General features: G+C 42.9%; 1 protein-coding gene across 1 annotated transcript; it reads left to right on the top strand.

Annotated features, from left to right (window-relative positions):
* Nucleotides 1–11,024: 11,024 nt before the first annotated feature.
* Nucleotides 11,025–24,738, top strand: lmo2 (LIM domain only 2 (rhombotin-like 1)). Its single transcript, XM_084334556.1, has 3 exons — nt 11,025–12,384; nt 14,119–14,334; nt 23,940–24,738. The coding sequence occupies exons 1-3, from the start codon at nt 12,341–12,343 to the stop codon at nt 24,166–24,168; spliced, it is 489 nt and encodes a 162-aa protein (XP_084190682.1). The 5' UTR covers nt 11,025–12,340; the 3' UTR covers nt 24,169–24,738.
* The last annotated feature ends 862 nt before the right edge of the window (nt 24,739–25,600 follow it).

Here is a 25,600-nt window from a genome sequence, read left to right as displayed (position 1 = left end):
TGCCTCTTGGGAAACCAGTTTGGTGGGGGAGGTGTTATGTACTAGGAGCCTGATCACTCCTGTGTCACGGGGCATGCAGGTGAGGGCTGCCAATTAGTTAATTAGTGCTGATTGGTTACCTGCTGGGAGCTTTAAAACCAGCCAGGGAAGCACACATGCAGGGTCTGTGTTTAGAGGAGTGTTGGGTAACAGATAGCTTTGATAGAACAGAAGATCCTTGTACTTTGTATTTTACACCAGTAATTCCTTATTAGAGTAGCATTTGAGTTAGAGCACAGGGTTTTGGTGTTGGTTTGCACATAGGTTGCGGGCCTTTGAGCCAGGGTCGTAACAGTAGCATTAAGCTAACAGCCGTCCGACTGATAGGAACAAGCTAACATTTACTAGCCTGGTAAACACAGCGAGATAACGCTGCAGCTAACAGCTGACTGGCTAACACAGTAGGCCACAACTAGCATGCCAGCTAAGCAGCTATCCGACTGATAGCAACAAGCTAACGTTTACTAGCCTGGTAACACAGCGGGCTAGCGCCGCAGCTAACAGCTGACTGGCTAACACAGTAGGCCACAACTAGCACGCCAGCTAAGCAGCTATCACCTGAACTGTACACAACGACCAGTGATGCCGGTAACGCGTTACCAAGTAACGCGTTATTGTAATCTGATTACTTTCCCCCGAAAATAGTAATCTAACGCATTAATCTTTAAAAGCCAGTAATCTGATTGCAGTTACTTGTCCAAGTGGCTGTGTGTTACTATTTCGTTACTATCTCATCATAAATTCATAATGCAGGCGGAATGCAGTATTTTATTTCGTTTTCGACAGTCAAAAATACATTTTGAGCTGTTTTTCTTATTTGGGAGTGACGTAGTGTGGCAGTGAAAGGGTTACACAAGAATGTGTCCCGCGGCGTGACTGGACACTCTGTCTGTGAGTGACTCTGCTTTGGTACAATCACATTCCCCATCCACAGTCTGCGAATCAGAGGCAGAGTAGGGCGGGTCTTCACAGCACGTCATGTGACATATGCGCCAATCGTGTGACAGCAGGGCTCCGTTGTTACAGCCTCGTCTGCATTCGTCTGAGAATTCCACCCCAAAACGCTTGTCTAAACGCAAAATTAAAAGTGAAACCGCAAGAAGACTTTTGCGGTTTCTGTTCAGACTTCCACCCCAAAACGCTCGTCTATGCATATGCGGAGGAAACAAAATACTGTCTACCGCTAAAAACAGCACATCCAATTGCATTGAAAGCATCTGGAATCACAACACTAGCCGACGCTTCGACTAGGTACAGGAGGACTCGGAGGCCAGCCAAACAGCAAAAGAGAGAGATTGTTTCTTTCCCTTTTGATTAATGTATATTTGATGGTGGCAGAGCAAAAGCTCTTATTTGCCAGATTTACAGTTAATTTACATGTTAAAGAGAGACTGATTGTATGTTTATAGAGAGACATTTATAAAAACAATTTAATAGTTACAGTTGATATAATTGAATAGTTCAGCCTGCATTTGTTAGATGTGAATGGATACACTGGTTTTGTAAAACCACTGGCTGGCTGCTCTAATGCTGTGAGCATCATAGACTGTTGCTTTACCATACTTGATGGTACAGAAGCTGAAGCACTAGTTTAACAATTTACGTTATGTGCAGAGAAACAAGTTAAAAACAATTTATGCACTTTCAATAAAGCGTTTAAAAAAAACTGTTGGGGGAACGACGACGACTTCGTAACCTAGTTACTTTCAAAGTAACTAAGTTACTCTGATAATCAAGTAATCAGTAAAGTAACTTGGATTACTTTTTAAAGGAGTAATCAGTAATCAGTAATCGGATTACTTTTACAAGTAATCTGTGGCATCACTGACAACGACATAACAAGCCACACTTCAGACAGGCCGCTGTCCAAGTCCCTCCCCTGAGAGGGAAAAGAAAAAGAATGTCAAAACACAGTTTACAACGATGATCCAGACATACAGCGGGGCCAGCACAGTTCCCATTTCGGGCTGCAGCCGACTTTGAGCATGGAACTCCCGATAAAGAAGATCCTATGCCCACATTTCCTCGTTTAGGGTGTACTTTCATTTTTATATGAAAGATGGGGCCTGCACGGGACAGAGAAGCATCCGCTTGAGAATCCTGGGATCACCAGGTCCTGGTTGCGGCCCACTAGATTGACCATCATGGGCGTCAGACCAAGATCCTCCGACCGCAGTTTAAGCCGAGCAGAGGACCCCAATCTGGAGTCGGCGTTTCCTTAAAATTGTCAGTTAACCCCCACAGCATCAACAACAACCAGAGCTTGCAAGCAAAACAGTACTTACCCCACCCTGGAATACAACCGCTTCCTACAACAGTCGGTGTTTCCTACAGTCCAGCTGTATGGCCGGAGGGCCAAACCCATCCAGCCGTAGCAAGGAGGACTGTAGATGGGGAGCATGTCAACGGCGTGAGCCCCTAATACGAAAAGCCGGTGGAGGTCACACAGAATGATCATCATCTTCCAGACACTCCAGTGACGAAGACAATATCGCCGTATTTTCTCGAAAATAGTGAGAGAGAAAATAAAGATATAATGTCAACGTATCTCCTTGTTCTTCTTGTTTTCCTTTCCTCAGACTAATATTTTCTCCACGTCAAGTGGTGTATACAGGCACTTCCTTGTGGATGAAATTTGAGAAGGAGATGAGTGTGTGGCCCCACCCCTGCTTATGTAGGCAGCAGATGGGGGTGTGGTCAGACAAATGTTGGTATGTAAAGGTACATTTTGAAATGTATTCAGTGCATATCCACTGAAGCGAGATATTATGCAACTGGTGCTGAGCGTAAGCCCTAACTAAATAGAACTACCATTAAAGCACAACAAGGACTTGTTACAGACCCTAAAAAAATCAACGAGACATTCAAAGAGTTCTACTCCAACTTGTATCAATCAGAAACAACCTTCGATCAAAACAAAATGGACACATATCTTAATCAAATTAACCTCCCTAAACTATCAGAGGATGACGCTAAACAGTTAGAAACACCCATCACACTAGATGAACTTAGGGAGGCCATATCTGAAATGCAAAGTGGTAGGGCTCCTGGTAGAGACGGTATCCCACCAGAAATGTACCTCTCATGTTGGGATGTAATTGGACCCCTATTACTTAATATGATTTTATATTCAATCAAGGAGGGGATCTTCCATAAGAACGACAATATTGCACTCATAACAGTCCTCCTTAAAAAAGACAAAGACCCCACCGATTGCGGTAGTTATAGACCCTTAAGCCTCTTCGAAACCGATATCAAGCTGTACTCCAAGGTATTAGCCATCAGACTTCAAAAGCATATGACGTCTTTAGTTCATCCTGATCAGACTGGCTTCATAAGAGGCCGCTTGATCACGGATAATATAAGACGGTTACTACATGTGCTAGATGCCAGCAAGGATGACACCACACCTAAGGCGATGCTGTCCCTGGATGCGATGAAAGCTTTTGATAGGTTGGAATGGTCTTATCTATGGGCAGTATTAGAAAGGATGGGGTTAGGAAAAGGATTCATTGTATTTGTAGTATTATACAAAGACCCATCGGCCATGATTACAACAGGTATAATCACCTCCGAAATCTTTCCGGTATCACGCTCTTCTAGACAGGGTTGCCCTCTTAGTCCCGGACTATTCGATTTATCATTAGAGCCTTTAGCACAAGACAATCCCAATCCATAGAACCAATCGCAATCAAGGGCACACAACATAAAATTAGTTTTTATGCGGACGACGTAATACTGTTCATGCAAAACCCTAACACCTCAATGCCTCATCTTCTCTTTTTTTAAACTTTGGCCATTCCCCTGGCTCTTTTATGTGTTTATCACATTTATTCTGGTCAAGGATGACCGACAGAAACAGGCTGAAAGGGTTCAGATGGGGGGGAAGACACTCTGGGAAAGGCACGGCTGCAGTCCGGGATTCGAACTCGCTAAACCCCAGATCCGTGACGAGCACGGTTGTCCACGGCGCCGAAATAGCGCTTGCGGTACGTGGTGAGCTACTGGAGCTCCCAATGCCTCATCTTCTCAAGTTGATTGATGACTTTGGCAATCTATCAGGATTTAGGATAAATTGGCCAAAGTCGGCTTTCCTTCCACTTAATGCCCCTGCAAAAAATATACTCCTTCCAGAAGAAATACCAATGGTTAAACACTTCAGATGTTTGGCAGTTGAAGTATTCCCTACTATAAGCCAAACGGTGAAGTACAATTACATAAAAATCCAAGATAAGATCAAATACGACTTTGACAGGTGGTCAAAACTTAAAAACTCAGTACAGGCACGGGTATCAATAGTTAAGATGGATGTCCTACCTAGAATCAACTTCATTAGCTCAATGCTACCGTTACCCCCTCCAGATGGTTACTGGAAAAAATTACACTCTACCGCATACAAATTTATTTGGAATAACAAACCTCCACGTATAAAAAGATCCACCGCACCGAGAAACAAAGCCGACGGAGGTATGGCATTTCAAGATTTTTACCACTATTTTAAGGCGTACACTTTAAGACCACTGACAACCTGGTTTGATTCCCAAGCATCTGTATCCTGGAGAAATTTAGAAGTAAATATAGTAGCACCACATAGACTGCAGGACATAGTATACACCAAATTATCAATTAAGCAATGCAAATTGAAATTTGGCCCCATTATTACTCATGCGATCCGGATATGGCGTGAAACACAAAAAAAATATTCTAACCCACATAAATGGCATAGTCATACTCCCCTATTCAATAACAATGTACTCCTGATTGGAAAACGACCTATAAGATACCCTAAATGGATAAAAGCAGGGCATACACACATTAGGAGATGTTTTCAACAAACAGGGTTTTTGTAGATATGAAGACATACATAAAAAATTTAATCTCACCAGTTCCTCAAATTATTTTTACGCACAGTTATTGGTATGTTTGAAGGCTCATGGAGTCCCATTAAGGATACCAATTGAACACCACAGATACCACAAATTCTTCTATGAAAGAGAGACATCGAGAGGTTTTGTATCAGATTTTTATCATCAATTACTAACGTCCTCGTATGGAATCCTCCCCCTAGACTCAGTCTGGAGGAGGGATATACCAGACCTGGAAATAAATTTTGATTGGCAAGAAGTCTGGGCAAACGTTCGACTTGCGTCACGTAACCCGGACCATCAACAAATGAATCTTAACTATATTCATAGGACATACCTGACTCCTATCAGATTTAACAGAATGGGACTTAAACAAGACTCCAGATGCTCCTTATGTACAAATGGGGATGAGGGTACATTTATGCACATGTACTGGGATTGCCCACCAGTTAAGATATTCTGGAAAGAAGTGTCCCAGCAATTATCAAATTTCTTAATTCTGAATATACCTGTACACCCCTCTGTAATGTATTGCTGTTGAATGATGTTTTTGAGTTTGCAGTCCCTATACAGCTAAAGAGATTAGTTTTATCTGGTATCACAGCGGCTAAAAAGCTGATAGCATCAAGATGGTTTCAACCGGAAAAAATTTGTCGGAAGGTTTGGGTTCTTACATATCTCGACGTGATTTATCTAGAAATATCTACAGCAAGAATTTTAGGTGTCAGTGAAACCAAAATTGCAATGTGGTTAGAACTTAGAAGTGGTGGAGAGAATAAAAGCTAGCATATGAATTGTAGTGCCTGGTTAGGAGCGAGTGATAATGGATGGAGTATCCAAGTGGGGGTCCGGGGGGGGGGGGGGAGCGAGCGAGAGCATAATGTAGGGTATTAGATAGCAAGTATTAGGTGTATATCTCGTATGCTACATTTTTTTAAATGGTGATTTCATTGGATGTGTACTGTTAATTAATGCTTGTATATCTAATTGTATGTTATGTTTAAAAAATAATAAAAAAAAAAAACACAAAAAAAAAAATATATATATATATATATATATATATATATATATATATATATATATATATATATATATATATATATATATATATATATATATATATATATATATTCACAATAAAGATAAATATATAAAAATCACAAGCAGTAAACACACAAGCTGTGGCCGCCGGAAATAGATGATGCAATGCGGCCATGTTGAAAAAAATGAGTAATCATGCATATGTAAATGCCCATAAAGGGGCCTAGATGACATTATATTTTTATTTTTTTTATTCAATCTGCAATGGCCTCATTTAAAAAAAATTGTTTAACATGGGAGTCAATAGGGACGTTTTTTGACCAAAGGGGTAAAGGGAGGTCTCATATTGCCGCAGGGCAAAAATTTAAAAAATTTAAAAATTTAAATGCAGACTTCATTTTTTGACCTAGAAAAACTGCCTGACTTAATTTCAGGGGATATGCATTAAATCAAGACAAGGTTATCCCAAGTACAGTATGTACAGTATCTACAGTTGGGACGTTTTTTGTCCCAAGGGTGCAGGAAGGTTCATTAAAGGCCACAGATTAGGCTAACCCAATGCACCTACCCTTAGCCCACTTTAAGCACATGCCATAGTGTTTTAGTTCATTTACACCAGCAGATGGCAGTAAATTACACTGTTATCCAGAGTCGTTTTGCTGATGGAGCAGCACTGAGCCTAACTTACACATGATGTAGGCCCACCTCACATGAGAGTGACTGCTTTCCAAAATGACTAAATATAAACATAAAGCTAAATGGTGAAACTGAAATTATACCCATGCACACACACCACTCCTTCACATACACACACACACGCACGCACACACACACGCGCGCGCACACATACAAACACACACACGCAATGCATGCACACAAAGACCCAAACACACACAAGCACACACACACCAAAAGCAAATCTGTGAATAAACCGCAACACAACACATAATTCTGATAGGCATTTTGTTTCCAACCCTTAAATGTAAGAGATTTCGAGCAATTCAGCGGTTCCACATTTCTGTAATGTCTTTTGAACTGCTTTCACACGTAACATTCCCCTGTTTTCATTTCACTAACCAGTGGCCTAAACTTAAAGAATGTGCAGGCGGCTTCTGCTGGGTTTAGTTTGGCAAATACAGGAAGCAGTTAACATGGCTGTGCTGCTCTTTGATTGCGCAGCTCCATTGAAAGTGTGTTTTCTTTCAGGGATAATACTGATTATGGGAGGATCCCAGGGGTAAGCGAAGCTCCCTTTCAACGAGTGACTCATTTCCGCAGACTGCTGTGTTTCAATCAGACAAGTCCAGTCTCCCATGATCCCTTTCTGACTGGAGAGACCAGGGTGGTTCTTCGTATGGCCTCTGACCCTCACAGTTAGTGATGCCTCAGCTATCGGCACTTGACTGCTACCCACAGTTATCTGGTTCTGGAGGCCTTGCACAGAACGTTTGTGTAGTTCTCTTTTTCTTTCTTCCAAAAGAAAAAGGACATTTATGTGCAGTGGTTGAGTAAAAGGGAACACTCAATACAAATAAAAATGTTATTTCCATCAATATTTGTGAACATGAGCTACTCTCTCCCAAAGCCAGAAACCAGAGAAGTAAGAATCAACTCAATTGATCAAGTAAAAAGTATAGAGCTGCTCCATTGACAATGAATGGGAGACTGATTATGTGGACCCACAAAACCTTTGTTTTATTTTTATATCCAAATGAGCTTTATTCTTTAGCAGTGGTCTCAAGGAGAAAACATACCTATGAACAGTCAAACTGGCAACTGAGGCAACTGGTTGCTCTCAGTATCATCTATACAATTGAATTTGATTGAAAATTGTATTAACAGATTGCAGAATGGGTACAATACAGTACGGCTCAATACACACAATTGTTAAGGGGATGCAGACCAGAGAAAGACTTTTGTCTTGTTTACATCAGGGTCCCCCATTTTCAATTCATCATGACATTTATGACATACACGACATACAAATATACAGTACTGTTACATCCAGACATTTATGACATACAAGATATACAAATATACAGTACTGTTATGGAGCAGCTTCGGATTTTATACTTGATGACATCACAAGTTTGACTTTTAGCACTTTTTGGATTTGGGGAGAGAGTTGCTCATTTTCACAAATATTTTTGTGAAATCGGAATAACATGTATGAATCTTGGAGTTGGGGTGTATAGTTCCCCTTTAAGTAGAACAATGGAAAAGCATGATATTACTGTTCCACTGTGACTGATCCAGAAATAAAACATGATTTCTCATATACAGTATCAACACATATAGCAGGTTGTTTCTTCCAACATGGAGGACAAATGGGCGCTCTAAACATTCCTTGAAAGGCGACTATTCAACAATGCACAGTGAAGCCCGTCTGATACCTACTGTATGTGGACCTGCTAGGGTTTCAGAGAGAGAGAGAGAGAGAGAGAGAGAGAGAGAGAGAGAGAGAGAGAGAGAGAGAGAGAGAGAGAGAGAGAGAGAGAGAGAGAGAGAGAGAGAGAGAGAGAGAGAGAGAGAGGGACCTGCAACAGGAGCCCATAATTGTTTCACTTCAGATTAGACAGGAAGCGGCAGCTCGGCTATTGCTGTTCCAGAGTTTGCTGCTATCAAAGAGTCAACACTATGTCCAGAGTTCTCTCATTTCAGGAAGTCCCTCTGTGAGTCTGCGTTTGGATAATCTGTGATGGATGACGATCGTTGTTCTGTCACTGATTAGGAGAAGGCAAGGTGAACTATTGCGAGTTACATCTATGGCATTGTGGCGTACCGATTCTGTAAATGTGTAATATGTACTGCCATCAAACAGCGACCTCTAGGCAAAAGAGCCATGCTTGGTATTGCACTTTGTTTACTTTTTAGTTTTTTTGTCTGACGTATAGGGGTTGGAGTTTAGTAAATTATTATACTGTGAACCTTTCTTGGTAGAGCCTGAGGTGTGGCCAGCAGTAGCAACCATTCCCCCTAAACCCACTGAAAGCCAATTCACACAACAAAAACTGTAAACAAAGCACAGTACCATGTCATCATCTTTAGGTCACTGTTTGATGACATTACAGATTCTACCTTTAATCCAGATCTACCAGTTATACAAAACATAGCATAACAACCATTAACATTCTAATATGCTTCGTTACTTAACAAATGGCATCTTGATCCATTCACTATAGGCCTAATTCACATGGTTCGCTGAATAATAGAACGGAGGAACAGCTCTTTGAGAGCAGTTTTACTGTTTCTTTAGTTGTGACCCTCATTTTCCACTTGCCCTCAAATTCCACACGGCATTCAACTCCATAATGCTGTCAATGCCAAACAGCCAAAACAGGAAGCTGGACAAGAGTGACACCACTTCCCATAAGCTTGTATACACGCTTAACTATTTGCTCCCCTACAGAGATACGGCTGTGTGGAATAATCTGTTTAATCTAGTAATGATCAATTGTGTCCTTCTGAAACGCTTTGAAAAAAAGTATAAACATTCAATGCAAAGAAACCTCGCGCCTATAGGTTATGCCCCCTTTTCTGCTGTTGCATACTACATATTTTGTTAGTGTCATCTCTGCAGTGCCCTTTCTGATAACCTCCTTTCCAGTGGTGAAATATAACTAAGTATCTTTACTCAAGTATTGTACTTAAGTACAATTTGAGGTACTTGTACACTACTTTTCATTTTAGGGAACTTTCTACTTTTACTCCACTACATCCCAAAGGAAATATTGTACTTTTTACTCGACTACATTCATCTGAACCCATCGGTTTCTAGTTACTTTGAAGAAAAAGATTTTGCATAGAAAAGATGGCAAAGATTTATGAGGATGATTCACATTTGAAGCCTGCTAACTTAAAGAGTACGTAATCAGAGCAGTATAACTGGACCACACACCACTTTAACATAACATTTAGAGATCAATGGATAGAGTTGAACGCTACCAAACACTGGAATACACAAACGTTGTGTAGAATGCATACTTTTACTTTAGATATTAAGTACATTCAATAGCAAACACTTCTCTACTTTTACTTAAGTAGAATCTTTAATGAAGGACTTTTACTTTTACCAGAGTACTATTTTACCTGGGTATTTCTACTTTTACTTAAGTAAAGGAACTGTGTACTTCTTCCACCACTGCTCCTTACTGAGTGTGCACATTTTGAGAGCCTTAAGAGACAGATAAAGACCTTCCTGCCTAATGACAAACTTATTTTTTTACAGTGTTCCTTAAGCCTCGCTACTCTTATCACACTGAACCATCTGGAGTCAACCAGTCTATCTGGAAGGCCATGGCAGGGTGTCATCATGGGGGGTCGGAAGTCAGTGCACCCCCCCCCCCCCCTCTCTGTCAACTCCACAGGAAGGAGTGGATGGTTTGAGAGGATCATATCGGCAACGACTCTGTCAAAGGTTTCACTTGTGTCACACAAATTAGCTTTTGAACCTCAGCACACGTTTGGACTCATAATTACAACGTTTCTGAGGGATGAAAGTCATGGGACCTCGATGTAGCCGCACCCATTGGAGTCACTGAGTGAAATGAATTGTCTCCGTTGACAGAGAAGACAGAAAGACACAGTGGTCACTATTGTAACAAAAACAATGCCTTGAAAATATTTTCATTTGAGCTGTGATCTGACTGCAATGCAGCTCTGAATATAGTTCTGTTTTAGGCTATCTATAGTTGGCCATGATCAGCCTCCTCTGGGGGGGCTTAGCTTGGTATCCACCCAGTAAGCCTACTCCGCCTAACAACAGTGCAGCCCAAGGCTTCTCAGTGTGTGCTGCTGGTGACGGTCACTGGCCCTACATCTGTCTGAAGAACAGAATCAGCCCAACGAGCAGCTTTATCTCTCTGCCCAGTCCAACTGCTGTCTCTGTCTCTCTCTCCCCCCCCCCTCCTACAGGCAGCCCTGAGGCACTGGCAGCAGATAAGACGACGGCTCCTCGACAACCTTGCTTTGGGATGGGTGTGAGGAAGCTATACTGTGGAGAGATTATTGCACTCTCGTGAAGAAAGCCCTCACAAGTGCCTGAAAAGTTGTTTCATGAATGGGGCCATGAATCATTTTCTAATAGTTAACCAGCTAATGATTAGGCCTTATAATAAACCATATTTTAAGACATGGAAAGTGTGCTATTTTAAAGGTGCAGTAAGTGGTATTATTTGTTAAAATAACTGGTTAAAAGAATAGCTCTATATACATTCTGACAGCCATCACTGATATAGAGTGTTTGGTCAGTAGCATGGGTCTCCCAGTCCCTCCGCTCTGAAGTAAACAAAATAAAATGTCTGGTATCCTGTTCCCACTTGATCAAACTCCATGCACACTGCAAAAATGGTCTGACAAAAATAAGAAATGAAAAACTAGTTTTAAGCAAATATGCTTTAAACAAGTAAAATAATCTACCAGTGCAGTAAGCAAATTTGGCTTGGCAAGATTTTTTTTGATTTGAAGTACAAATATCGAAGATTCTCTCTCTTGATTGGATTACGTGGGAACGGGATCACACTTATTTTAACAAAAAATACCACTTACAGCACCTTAGGTCACATGGTATAGTCTTGTGTATATAGTCTTGCTCACAAAGAATAATACATTTCTAATGTATAAGGTATATAGTATTATGTATAATGAGTTATCTCTGTAATTTAGCCCATGTGAACTCGTGAGCCTATCGTGTCACGACCTACTTTACACATGAAAGAGCAAAGAGAGTGCTGCCTTTGGAACTATCTGTCGCTTTAAGAACGGTTTCCCCCCATTGTGTCAAACAGTCGTGAGCAGGAAGAGGGAACCGAAAGCAGAGACCAGGGCGGCTCTGCAGATATACCCTACTCGCGGGGGGGCCGATCATGTATTTAAAGGCGATGCTGAAACATAACGGGGATCGCGGAGTCATTATTTGGAGGAGCGCGTCCAGAGGACGGATGGAATACAAAACACGCACTGAAAAAGCTATAGACGCAAGTGACCCTTTTTGTTGGATTATTGAGGAGCGAAAGCTCAAATTGCGGTCAAAGTCGCTATAGAATACAAAAGATGCACCTGAGAGACGAGGAGAATGTCACCACGGTCTATTGCATCAGGAAATGATGAGAATGTCCTCCATCATCATCGTTTAGGTTGACGCATTATTATTATTATAGCCAGGACCACGTTTTTTGTCTGTGGCGCTGTCGGTCGGACTTGATAGAAATAACAGTCCACACAAATAAAGATCCAGCCTGCGAACATCTGACGTATTGTTATTATTAATCTGTCAGAGCAGGTGCAGCTGTTAGACAGTACTGTAGATAGCTATAGGCTACTGTACTGTACTGTACTGACAAGAGTAGGCTACCCTGGCTTTGGACTCTGCTGAACAACTTTATCATATTTCTGGAATGTCATCCGCAATAGAGAGAAAAACGATGGAGGCCATGAATGAGTAAGTACCCGATATAGGACCTTTCATAGAATAGGCAAAAACAGAAGGCATATTTAAGGGGGGGGGGGCACAAGCTAGTGTGATGTAGGGGTACTACTACGAAACTGAACGTTGAATAATGTGATCAAGAGCATCTCTGTATAGACAACAGTCTTAAGACACATAGTGTGTCTTAACATTAACAAGGAAAAGTGACAACAAAAAGTTGTGTTGGACCTGATTCTTAGATGAAAATATGCTGTGTGTGTGCCTTATAGGCTAACAATGAGTGAATTCAGTTGACATGGGCTACTTACTGTATGACATGTCTAGAAAGAGGTTACACATCAATGTGCATAGTTATTTTCTCCACAGATTGTCAGAATTGATTTATGTTGTATTATCAATGTAAAAATATTGACTTGTTCCATGTTTGCATTATTCGGATTTGCATCCTATAATAAAACGTGGTGGTGATTTTCACTCTGTTTGGTTATCTCTCCAGCCTTGGAAAAGGGCAAAGTCGATGCCCCAAAAAGGATATCCACCCCATATTGATTATTGTTATCCTAATTGTCTACATGTTTTATAGGCCTGGCTATATTAGCCTATTTCGGGGGAATTCTTCTCATATTTGGACAACTCAAGACTTGTTTGTTTCCCTTTGAAAAGTGGCCATGGATGGTTACTTTGACCATAACAATAAGCAATGGCTCCCCCAAGTGGACAATATCAAGCTTATACAACATTGTTACAAATCATAATAAATTAGGACACATCATAGTGCTGGGAAGGATTTTTGTGGAGTTTCCAAATCCAATGGAAATGCTGACAAATTGAAATTACATTACAATTCTCGTGTTGCGCATGTGTTACAACGCAATGTCTCCTCTTAGTCTGATAACTAGTATCAATGTCCGATGTCGTAATTAATCATTCATTTAGTGCCTAATCAATAACTGATGTCCATACTAGTCTGATATAGTCTACTCGAGTTACATGACTTAGAGACAACTTTGACTTTAACACCCCTTATGACTTGAAAGACTTGATACTCTCCCCAAGCCCAAAATGTTAAAACATTATGCCATAAATAGTGTGAAGCGAATCAACTTAATTTCCCTGATCACAGTTCCACTTTGGACCAATCTGTCAGCCGCCAATCAAGTTGTGTGAGCAGAGAAGGAGGTTGTGTGTCTGCAGAATCATCCACATTTAATATACTAACTACGCTGTTGGCTTTAACATTTTTAAATGGCATTACATCTGTAAAGAACGCATTAGGACTTGTTTAGGACTTGAAACTCAAATGTTTCAGACTTGTGACTCGCTTGAGACTTGCCAGTTTTGACTTGGGACTTGAGTGTGAAGACTTGGGACTTGCAAAACAATGACGTCTTGGTCCCAGCTCTGCTAACTAGTACCCATGTCTACTATCCTAACTAGTACCCATGTCTAATATCCATAGTAACCATGTCTTATATCTGACTAATACCCATGTCTAATATCCATAGTAACCATGTCTTATATCTAACTAATACCCATGTCTAATATCCTAACTAGTACCCATGTCTAATATCCATAGTAACCATGTCTTATATCTAACTAATACCCATGTCTAATATCCATAGTAACCATGTCTTATATCTAACTAATACCCATGTCTAATATCCTAACTAATACCCATGTCTAATATCCTAACTAATACCCATGTCTAATATCCTAACTAATACCACTGTGTGATGTTGTCCATAGGGAGCCAGTAGACGAGGTCCTCCAGATGCCACCCTCTCTCCTGACATGTGGCGGCTGCCAGCAGAGCATCGGGGACCGCTTCTTCCTGAAGGCCATAGAGCAGTACTGGCACGAGGACTGCCTGAGCTGTGACCTGTGTGGCTGTCGTCTGGGAGAGGTGGGCCGCCGGCTCTATTACAAACTGGGAAGAAAGCTGTGCAGAAGAGACTACCTCAGGTTGGTTTGACACCAGACAGATAAGATCTATATGCAGAAGAGACTACCTCAGGTTGGTTTGACACCGACCAGACAGATAAGATCTATATGCAGAAGAGACTACCTCAGGTTGGTTTGACACCGACCAGACAGATAAGATCTATATGCAGAAGAGACTACCTCAGGTTGGTTTGACACCGACCAGACAGATAAGATCTATATGCAGAAGAGACTACCTCAGGTTGGTTTGACACCAGACAGATAAGATCTATATGCAGAAGAGACTACCTCAGGTTGGTTTGACACCGACCAGACAGATAAGATCTATATGCAGAAGAGACTACCTCAGGTTGGTTTGACACCGACCAGACAGATAAGATCTATATGCAGAAGAGACTACCTCAGGTTGGTTTGACACCGACCAGACAGATAAGATCTATATGCAGAAGAGACTACCTCAGGTTGGTTTGACACCAGACAGATAAGATCTATATGCAGAAGAGACTACCTCAGGTTGGTTTGACACCGACCAGACAGATAAGATCTATATGCAGAAGAGACTACCTCAGGTTGGTTTGACACCGACCAGACAGATAAGATCTATATGCAGAAGAGACTACCTCAGGTTGGTTTGACACCGACCAGACAGATAAGATCTATATGCAGAAGAGACTACCTCAGGTTGGTTTGACACCGACCAGACAGATCAGATCTATATGCAGAAGAGACTACCTCAGGTTGGTTTGACACCGACCAGACAGATAAGATCTATATGCAGAAGAGACTACCTCAGGTTGGTTTGACACCGACCAGACAGATAAGATCTATATGCAGAAGAGACTACCTCAGGTTGGTTTGACACCAGACAGATATATAAGATCTATATGCAGAAGAGACTACCTCAGGTTGGTTTGACACCGACCAGACAGATAAGATCTATATGCAGAAGAGACTACCTCAGGTTGGTTTGACACCGACCAGACAGATAAGATCTATATGCAGAAGAGACTACCTCAGGTTGGTTTGACACCGACCAGACAGATAAGATCTATATGCAGAAGAGACTACCTCAGGTTGGTTTGACACCAGACAGATATATAAGATCTATATGCAGAAGAGACTACCTCAGGTTGGTTTGACACCGACCAGACAGATAAGATCTATATGCAGAAGAGACTACCTCAGGTTGGTTTGACGTGAGACAGATCAAATCTATATTGAGTAATGTGTTTATAATCACAGTATAACCGAATTTCATCAACCAAGTTGTTCACAGAATTACTACATCTTTGAAGATGATTCTACGAACCTGGCCTTCATCTTCACATTAAAGGCCCCAATCAGTGTTGTTTTCTAGTTGATTAACTGAGCTCTTGATTCAAGGACTAGCACTAGACAACAGGTAAATAGGAGTTTTTAATTGTATTCACTGTCTTTTGTGGCTGTAAAAGGTTTGTTTACATTGTTAATTTTTGTAAACACTGGAGTGAAACAGATTTTTATTCAGATTTACAACAAGTTAAGAAAGTTCCAAATAGTATATTTTCGATCTATAGATACAACTTTTTAATGTATGTCAATGATATTGTCAAGAAATTACAGATTGGGGCTTTAAAGATTTGACCATCTACAGTAAAATGTGGGTTTACTGTATGTCCTTGAAGAGTTTGACTTAGTTCTTTTTAGAACTTCTTTAGGCCATACATCAGACAGGCAACACATCATCCGACCTGATTGATTGATTGATTGATTGAACATTTTATTAAACAGATTGCAGAATGGGTACAGTACAGTACGGCTCAATACACACAATTGTTAAGGGGATGCAGTCCAGAGAAATACTTTCGTCTTGTTTACATCAGGGTCCCCCATTTTCAATTCATAGTGACATTTATGATATACACAACATACAGATATACAGATATAAGAATCTAATCATCTAAACTAATCTAATCATGACATTTAAGACATACATGACATACAGATATACAGTACTGTTACATTTGTGACGTACAAGATATGCAAATATACAGTACTGTTAAACAGATCCTAACAGTAAATATATACATACGAGGGGGAGGGAAATGTACATTAGGAGGGGGTGGGTGGGTGGGCGGGTGTTCAGACATTAACGTTAGGTTATGACTATAACCAAGTTCTGTTAGTTAGGGGCGATGCTTGGCATCGCTACTGCACTATCTCGCGTACGTGCACGCGTACTGAATAAACCACAAATGTACCTCTAATACCAGTATTAGTCTGACCACACCCCTCATCAGCTTACCTTCATAAGCAGGTGTGTGGTCACCTGCTCTCCCCCTTCCCAAGCTTTCACCACAAGGTGAGGACAAGGGCTGCAGCGGCGTCCGATGCCAAGCATCGCCCCTAACTAACAGAACTTGGTTATAGTCATAACCTAACGTTCTGTATCGTTAGTGGCTTAGCTTGGCATCGCTACTGCACAAGGGAGGCCAAGCGGAGCCACTTGGCTGACAAATACACCCCGCTGACAGCCCCCCAAAACCATCAGAACAGGGAGGGCCGAGCCCCCCCGACCCCCCCTAATGGAGGGTAGCCCCCCTATTAGGGACGTCACGGGAGGGCGACGGACCCGACCGTGCGAAGAGGCACTCAAGCAACTCAACGCACAGGGTGAGCAGACCGTGGCTTGACCCCACGACTACACACACGCACAACCCGCATGCCACCCGGGAACGAACGGAGGAACAACCTCGTTACTGCCCCCAGAATCACGGGGTCAAGGGCAAACCCAACCCCGTGGCAAGGCCGTAGCAGCGGAGCACGAAGGAAGACCCAGACCCACCAAAAGGACTGGACTCCCTGGAATGGGGGCCCGGAGAAGTCCATGATGCCAGCATCAAGACCCCACCAGGTGGGCACGTAGTGCCCCGCCCCCCACATCGCCAGCGTATTCGGACAAAGGCCCCTCAGTTACTGCACCTGGTATTCCCAGGCGGAACCAACCAGGCCAGAACCTGCCCAGCTTCCGAGATCGGACGAGACCGGGCGTGTTCAGGTCGGTATGGCCGTAAGCCGAGCGGGCCCCGTCCCCCCAATAGTACACCGCCTGGCACACTGACCCTGCAGAATAGGCAGTCAGCATGGCCGTAAGCACACAAAAAAGGTTAACCAACGGAAGCAGGCAGCGCACCGGGGAAAAACCAGGCAACAGGCTGTTAACCCTAGCCTGGAGACTGCGGACGAGACAGGCGCCAGAGGGGACAGCTGAACACAGCCGCCCCGGCGGAAGGAGCGTAAGCTGGCGGTGTTGCATGACCAAGCCTCCATTTAACAACCCCCACCCAGAGGGGTCGAGGCAGAAAAGGCTGACACGATTGGCAGACGTCATGAACGTGCAGGGGCACCCTCAAACGGTGAACCCGGGAGTTGACACTGCTCCAACACACCAGGGAATCAACCACCTCGGTGTTACCCAATGCGGTGGTTGTTCCTATAACCCCTCAAGAAAAAACTCCAAAACACACCTGCGGGTATACACCGGCTATACCGCAGTACAAGTGTTTCAGTTTCCAAAAAGGGTTAACCCAGGCCTACGGGTCGCAAACATCACTTCGGACCGGGCCTGGCGGTACGGGAAGCACAGGGTCACCAGAGGAGGTCAAAAAACCACCCCCACAGGCCCCTCTTCGCCATGCGTGAGAGAGGAGCGAAAAATAATGGAGAACCAGCCCCTAAGCACACCGTACCTGGTATTCCCCGGCGGTCTCCCAACCAAGTACTAACCAGGACCAACCTGTGTAGCGGCCGAGATCCGACGAGATCGAGCGCGTACAGAATGGCATGGCTGTAAGCCATGACGACAGTGCTGAGTAAAAACATACCCAACCAGGGTCTCCATAGCGCTTAACCCTGTGACACCCAGACCGACCTGGCATTTTTCCCCCTGAAAAAAGCCCAAGTCCCTCAGGGTACCAGAACAGCAGATCTGCATCCCCGGCGGACAACGGGTTCAACTGATCTGGACCAGCGTGACCAGAACCAGTCCCGTGCCCTAACCACGCCGACATGCCTACTCCAGGAGAAGGGCAGATATGCGTGTTGATCTTAACATGAAAAGAAGGCGCCACCCAGACGTCGGGACGAACCGCGCCTGGTGGCCCACCCCAAGGGCGTGAGACCCCACTACATATGTTCAGATCCATCCCGTCATCATCCCCCAGACATGAACGAGAATCCGTCGACAACCCACCCAGGTCATGGGATGTGGTCGCCGGAAGAGGAAAAACCCCCATCTCAGTTGCTTTATAAAAACGCTGTTTCAACCACAAGCAACTAAGGCGTGCCAGTCAATCGCCTGTTTACAGCGAGCTAGCACTATACGTGCGTCGGGACACACCCCCATCAATGAACAGGCTATTTAGACCTGTCATTGAATCCCCAAGGCGCCCAGGGGAACGACAAGAGGGGTGTGACACTCCCTAACTCCAACACTTCTGGAATAGAAAGAAGGAAGCATCAACAGTATGTATCCCAGTCTACACAGCCGGGGTAAAAAATGTTCACATTTTTACATCCCACCACCCTCCCATAGGAAAGAGACGGGGATCCCCAGAGAGACTTCCCACGCGAGCTGTACAGATTGAAAAGAATATATTGCACCTTGAGCCATGTAAAAAACTGGTTTTAGGGCCTCCGGGGAAGAGGCACCGAACCCATACACACTCAATAAACGAATTGAATCGAATATACATACAATAGAAAAGGACCCTTCTAGAGGGTCCACTCACTTTGACAATCTGAGGAGGAAGGCTCTGTACTCTGATGGAGGCTTCCTCACATGGAAGAAGGAGTCCGAACTCACAGAAGGCCTGAGTAGGCGCTTGGTGAGGAGGAGCCCTGACCACCCCCCCTGAAAACAGATCCATCACATGGACCTGAACAGCACACGGAAGTCCTACCAACAGAGACGCGCACGGTGACGTACTCTATGGCGGGGGAATTCCTGCGGTGCACACGCCCAATATACCAGGCCGTGGGACCAGGAACTCCCTCCCCCCCCCCCCCCCCCCCCCCGTAACGTGCCGAACCGCCACGTGACGGGAACCTTGAAGGACAGGGGGTGTACCCCTGACCGACAGAACAATGGGGAGAGGAAAGGTTACCAGTTCACCCCTTTACGACCCCACACCCATGATACGACGTAACGACAAAAAGAGAATATGACACAGTCATAGTCAGCTCTATGAAGCGTTTCACAGCTCCACACAGCGCACGAGCTAACCTGCTATCTGATTTTTACTAAGGAAAAACACAGAATAGAGAGGGCTCTAAGAACCCCGGTCCAACATACACATGTGCTTCTGTGGCCAGTACAACCCAGTTGTAGGTCACATGACACACACAACCCATCATCACCTACAAAAAATGGCAAAAACACTCAACAGAGGAACGCCGTTTTTTTCACAATGAGAGAATACATCATTCTTGATTAGTATCGACCACAGGCCTTGCTAAGCACACATGACAGCAACCAAACCAATTTCCCTTTAGGAAATAAGCTTCTCCCGCAGATTTAGCACAACCTCAGCAATCAAGCTGAGAGTTACATCGTATCCCTACCACACAAAAGACACAATTAATGCACAACATGTCTGATAGGAGGTGATAAAGTCCCCAGGGAACCGGGGGGGGAAACACAATCCTCCTATTTTACCCTCAATACGGCCAGTTAAAACAGGAAAACCTGTTAATGTGTGAACTCACTGTTCATTGTCATTACAGTCTGAGAAAGAACATTCTTTTACTCACTCGTCACCAAGCATAGCTTCATAGGTTAGTTGCCTTAGTAGTGAGTACACGGTACACATAAACACCATGATGTTTCTCACACAACAACCAGATCAATACATCACGACCTGCACGGAGAAGCTAACTGCCAGTGACAAAAACAGCTCACACACAACCCGCAACGTATCTCAAATGCATTGCAACAACACACGTTTTGGGAAAAAACACCGTTATTCACAATACATTTAGCAAGGTAAAACCAGAAGACGTGTTATGAGGTCTGGCCAACCCCGTACCTGCCCGGAACGCAGATCAGCGAAGTGCAGTCACAAGCCACCGTAGAACACAGCCGTCCCGTGTTGTTCGATCCGGGCAGCGTCGCCGCTCCACCAGTCGCTACAGTCCTCTTTGTTGACGCAATCCCCGTCTAGGCTCAGGCAGGGTCGACGAACATCCCCTGTCAAGGATGACGTCGTGGTCAAGAGTGTAAAACATGTTAAAAATCAAAGCACGTTCAACAGAATAGCATCAAGCTAACGGCTGCTCCAACCGTTCGGGTGCTATTGCTTCCGCTCGCGAGACGCCGATCTACGACGCACGCGATCAGGAGCGAGCTCCCGGCGGCGCGCGAGAAGCCAAGCTACCCCGCGCCAGGCCACCGACCGGCTAACCGTAAGCTATGAACATGTAAACAATGACATAACACTCACCCAGACAGGCCGCCGTTCTGAACCCTCCTCACTTTTTAAGAGAAAAGAGAAAACAAGACGTCAACACCGCTTCACAACGGTGACATTAACACGTCCGGCGGAATCAGCACAGTACCAACTGGCCTGTATAGCTGACTTTGAACATGAATCTGCCGCTATCGCACATTACATGCACATATCCCCTCGTGAAGGAATACTCTCATTTGGATATGAAAGATGGGGTCTTAACACGGTGACAGAGAGAATCCACTCGTCCAGAACACACAGGGATCACCAGTGTCAATGGTCGCGGCCCACTAGTTAAAACTATAATGGTCGCCAGACCAAGGCCTTCTGTCGCCTAGACGGCTAAACAAAGGACCCTAGCCTGGGGCCGGTTTCCATAAACTTTGTCAAGTAGCCCCCATAGCACTAACAGACAAGTGGAGCCCGCCAGCAAACACTACTCACCCAACCTGGAACGCACCGCTCCTCACAACAGCGGCATGTCCGACAGTTCAGCTGTGGCCTGACAGGTTTCACCCCAACAAACACAGCAAGGAACTGCAGTTGAGAAGCATGCAGCGGCGTGCTCCCAATACGAAAACCGGTGGAGGGTTTGTAGAATGATCATCATCTTCTAGACACTCCAGTACGAAGACAATATCGCCGTATTTTCTCGAAAATAGTGAGAGAGAAAATAAAGATATGATGTCAACGTATCCTTGTTTCCCAAGCTGTTCCTAATCCAATTTCTTCCATCATGGTGTCAAGTGTGGGGATCTACCGAGGCACCTCTTCCTTGTGGTGAAAGCGAGAAGGAGGAGAGCAGGTGACCACACACCTGCTTATGAAGGTAAGCTGATGAGGGGTGTGGTCAGACTAATACTGGTATTAGAGGTACATTTGTGGTTTATTCAGTACGCGTGCACGTACGCGAGATAGTGCAGTAGCGATGCCAAGCTAAGCCACTAACGATACAGAACAGGGATTTGTGATCACCATGCCTTTTTGGGGGGAAAACAAATTGGGGAGTAAACAGGGTTTAGCTTTAACAACTTCAGGACAAAACAAACAGATATAAATCATGCCAAAGACCATCAAGTCCCAAAAATAGTCATAACCTTTTAGTTTTAGGTTACCCAGAGATTCACAAGCATTAGTTCAAGTTTCAAGTTTGTTTATTATTTGTCACAATAAAAAACATGTACTTTACGGTGAAATGCTTGGTTCTGTATGAGCCCCTGAGAGTGTAAAAAAAGTAAGTAAAAGAGGAATATACAATATACAATCTAAAGTACAACCTAAGTACAATCTAAGTACGGTGAGTAAAAATTTGTAAACAGTGAGGTGCAAATGCAGACAATGAGGTACAAAACTCATTGTCTGCATTTGGACATTATATCAAATGTCCAGGAAGGGGAATGGGAAAATCTCCTGCAACTGAATGGGGAAATACCCTCTAGTCTAGGGGAAGACTGATGGAGCTTGGCTTAAAACGGATCAAACGTAACTTTTTCAAATAGTGTGAACGCTCAACGGTGGCCAGTTTTGGAAAGTAACTGCTTGACTTAACTTGATGCACCAACAAAACAAACGTTTCAAACAATGCACGCATTCTGCAGACAGTTTTTATACATGCCAAATATCATAGCAATCAATAGGCACGGTTTCCACTGTAGGCGCAGCCATAAAAAAAATAATAAGCCAGAGTACCCGGATGTGCTGTTCTGATATAATATTGTAACTCAAAACACAGCCCTGTTTCACTCCACTGTTTACAAACACTGCAAATATAGGCCACCGGTCTGATGTAATGCAGGGTGTTTGAGTTCTTCCAGATTGTGCTTTCAAAATGAATGGGGATTCTACATAATCGTCTCTGTCATAGTCTACGTAAGACATTATAACCTAAATACATTTCTCTCTCTGTCAGATTTAGTAAAATATTAATTCAAAAAAAGAATGTGAAAAGCAGTAGTTTTTCATACACAAATGTACAAGTGACGTAACTCTTGTATAGCCTTATACATAAAAATGCTGTCACATGCTATCAGTCCTGGTATTAAAAGCTCAGACAATACATTTCCTGGTGAAAAATGTCCTCGATCTAATAAATGACTGTGTTCACGAAGCCAAGAGTGGAGCAACAGTGTTTCAACAGAGGGCACCATATCACAGACTGTTCAGTAACCCTTGACGTTTTTGTTACTCACCCAATGTTCGTGGGTCTGTTGGACCCACAACATTATTGGGATTTTAAAGCAATAAAACCATAGCAATTCATGTAAAAGAAAATACTTGACAGATGTTAAGTTTATCTCAATTACAAGCAATCTAGACAGCTCATTCTTGTGTTTTGTACTTTTTTATATTATATTGTATTTGTATTTATATTTTAGAGTGTATCTATAGTGTATATAGATACTGGACTGTATAGGACTGTGAAGCTATGTATCCTGCACCCTGTATCCCCCCCCCCATACTGCGTTGACACCCGAATTTCCCCAAGGGGATTAATAAAGGATCATCTTATCTTATCATATGGTAAATATTTGCCATTTATCAATGTAATTGCACATTTTTTTGTGATAAAATGTGATGTCTGTAAAATTTTAATAATCCATTATAATCAAGACGTGAATGGAATAAATTATGACATTTTTGTAAAATCTTTACAATTTTTCCTTTTCACCTACAATGTCCACACTTCCGGGCCCATGTATCCGAACAGTAGGCCTATATAAATGTGTAGGGGGAGTGCACTCAAATGAAAAAGTGTTCTTTTGTAACTTCTTCACAGAAGATGAGCTGAGGCCAACAAGTCTCAGGTTAAAAAAAACAATTCATTGTATCATTTCTCTTTTAGTAAACATTGAAAACGGGTCCCACAGACACAAGGGTCGTTAGAGTGTAGTAAGCATGTTTTTTTTGCCGGACCCACAATAAGTGAAGGTCTCTAACTGACTGACTAACTAACTACCCCATTTTGTATTGAGCTGTACTGTATTGTACCCATTCTGCAATCTGTTAATACAATTTTCAATCAATCAAAGCACACATGTGTGAGTGTCTTGGTCGGGTCTGGCTTAACCTGGCCTGCCTGGTCTTGTTCTTCATATCCGGGCGGTCAATAATACGGTGACACTGTATCTCATGCTCCTATAGGCTTTTTGGTCAAGATGGTCTATGTGCTTCCTGTGAGAAGAGGATCCGAGCGTTTGAGATGACCATGCGAGTGCGGGACAAAGTGTACCACCTGGAGTGCTTCAAGTGCGCCGCGTGCCAGAAGCACTTCTGCGTCGGGGACCGCTACCTGCTCATCAACTCGGACATTGTGTGCGAGCAGGACATCTTTGAGTGGACCAAACTCAACAATAGCAGCAATATGGTGTAGGCGAAACTCCTCCACGACGCCTGGGGTGAAGCGTTCCTCCGTGTTATCTTGGATAAACAGGGGAATGTCATTTGAACATCACACAGACTTAGCCTCACGCAGGCTCTGTCGTGGAGCTCATGTCCAGATCTGCTCCGCAGTGCCCTCGATTAGAGACTCATGAATGAATTTTCATCTATGAATGCAAAAAAAAAGAAAATAGGTATACATGCAATAATAATCCCCATAACACTGGCATTTTAGCACTGGACACATAATACATCTTTGTGAAGTTTATTGTAGTCCAACACTGTTGCATCACCACTCAGAGAGTGAGGCTTTGAAGTATTAAGGGATGTTTTGATATATTTAAAAAAGAAAAAATATTTGGACACAAACAGTCCACAAGAAACCCCAGTCAGAATGATTGTACTTCATGTTTTAACTGCTTGCGCCCCCTAGTGATGAAGGGGACCCTTTGCAATAAAACATTCACTGACGGGGAGACGTTTTCAATGTTTTTGTTTTGTTATTGTAACACTTCTTTAGACATGTACCTAAGACATTTGAATAATTAAATAAACTATAATGAAGAGAAACATTAGTACCATTTGTGTGTCCCTGGTGAGCCACATGGATACAGTAGGCCTATCATACACCCACTCAATAGGCTAGTGACAATGCCCACACAATTCTCAGATACCCCCATTCCTCATCTCTAAGGTCTCTGATATGAACTGGATTCTTGTATAAAAAATATTTTACTGCAAAAAATTGTTACATTTATATTTGTATACACCCCAAAATGAAAAAATACCTCAAATAAAACCTGGCCGTATGAGAGTTTAAACATATGAATGTAGATTAAGAATACAAGCTCTTAGAGCTTTCACACTTACTCACACTAGTAGTCAGAATATTCCTCTACCTAAAATAAATAACCGGATGCGGATATTGTGATGCATGCAAGAAATATAGACCTGTACCTACACGTACCTAAAATATGTAGACATGTAAAAAAAATGTATATCTATGCTGACTGTTGTCATTTAACTAGAGTTTACATTAGTAGCTCTGCTGGATTGTCAGAAACATCAGTGAGGGCTTGTTGTAAAGGCATGATTGTGCTGAATCGTGTGTAGATGTAGCATGCATTACAGAATGAATGAGGTGTCCCAAACTAAAGAATATGAACCATTGGCCCATTATCAGGGCTGAGAAGAATAATGACAACTTTAACTCAAGTAATGCAGAGAAAAGTCCCTGGTACATAATGTTAATATATTGATACATTTCATGTATGGAATTTAATCAGGTTCAAATGTAAATTGAACACCTTTATTGATATCCACTTTAGTTTATTTTTGGCCAAATCGTTATTACAGAATTAAAAATAATAGTTTGATTCTGGCTCTGGGATCATACATTGCATGAAAAGGAAATGCTTTCAAGC

This window comes from Notolepis coatsorum, assembly GCF_963971535.1.
Source record: "Notolepis coatsorum genome assembly, chromosome: 18".
NCBI lineage: Eukaryota > Metazoa > Chordata > Actinopteri > Aulopiformes > Paralepididae > Notolepis > Notolepis coatsorum.
This window is presented reverse-complemented; position numbering and strand designations above follow the sequence as displayed.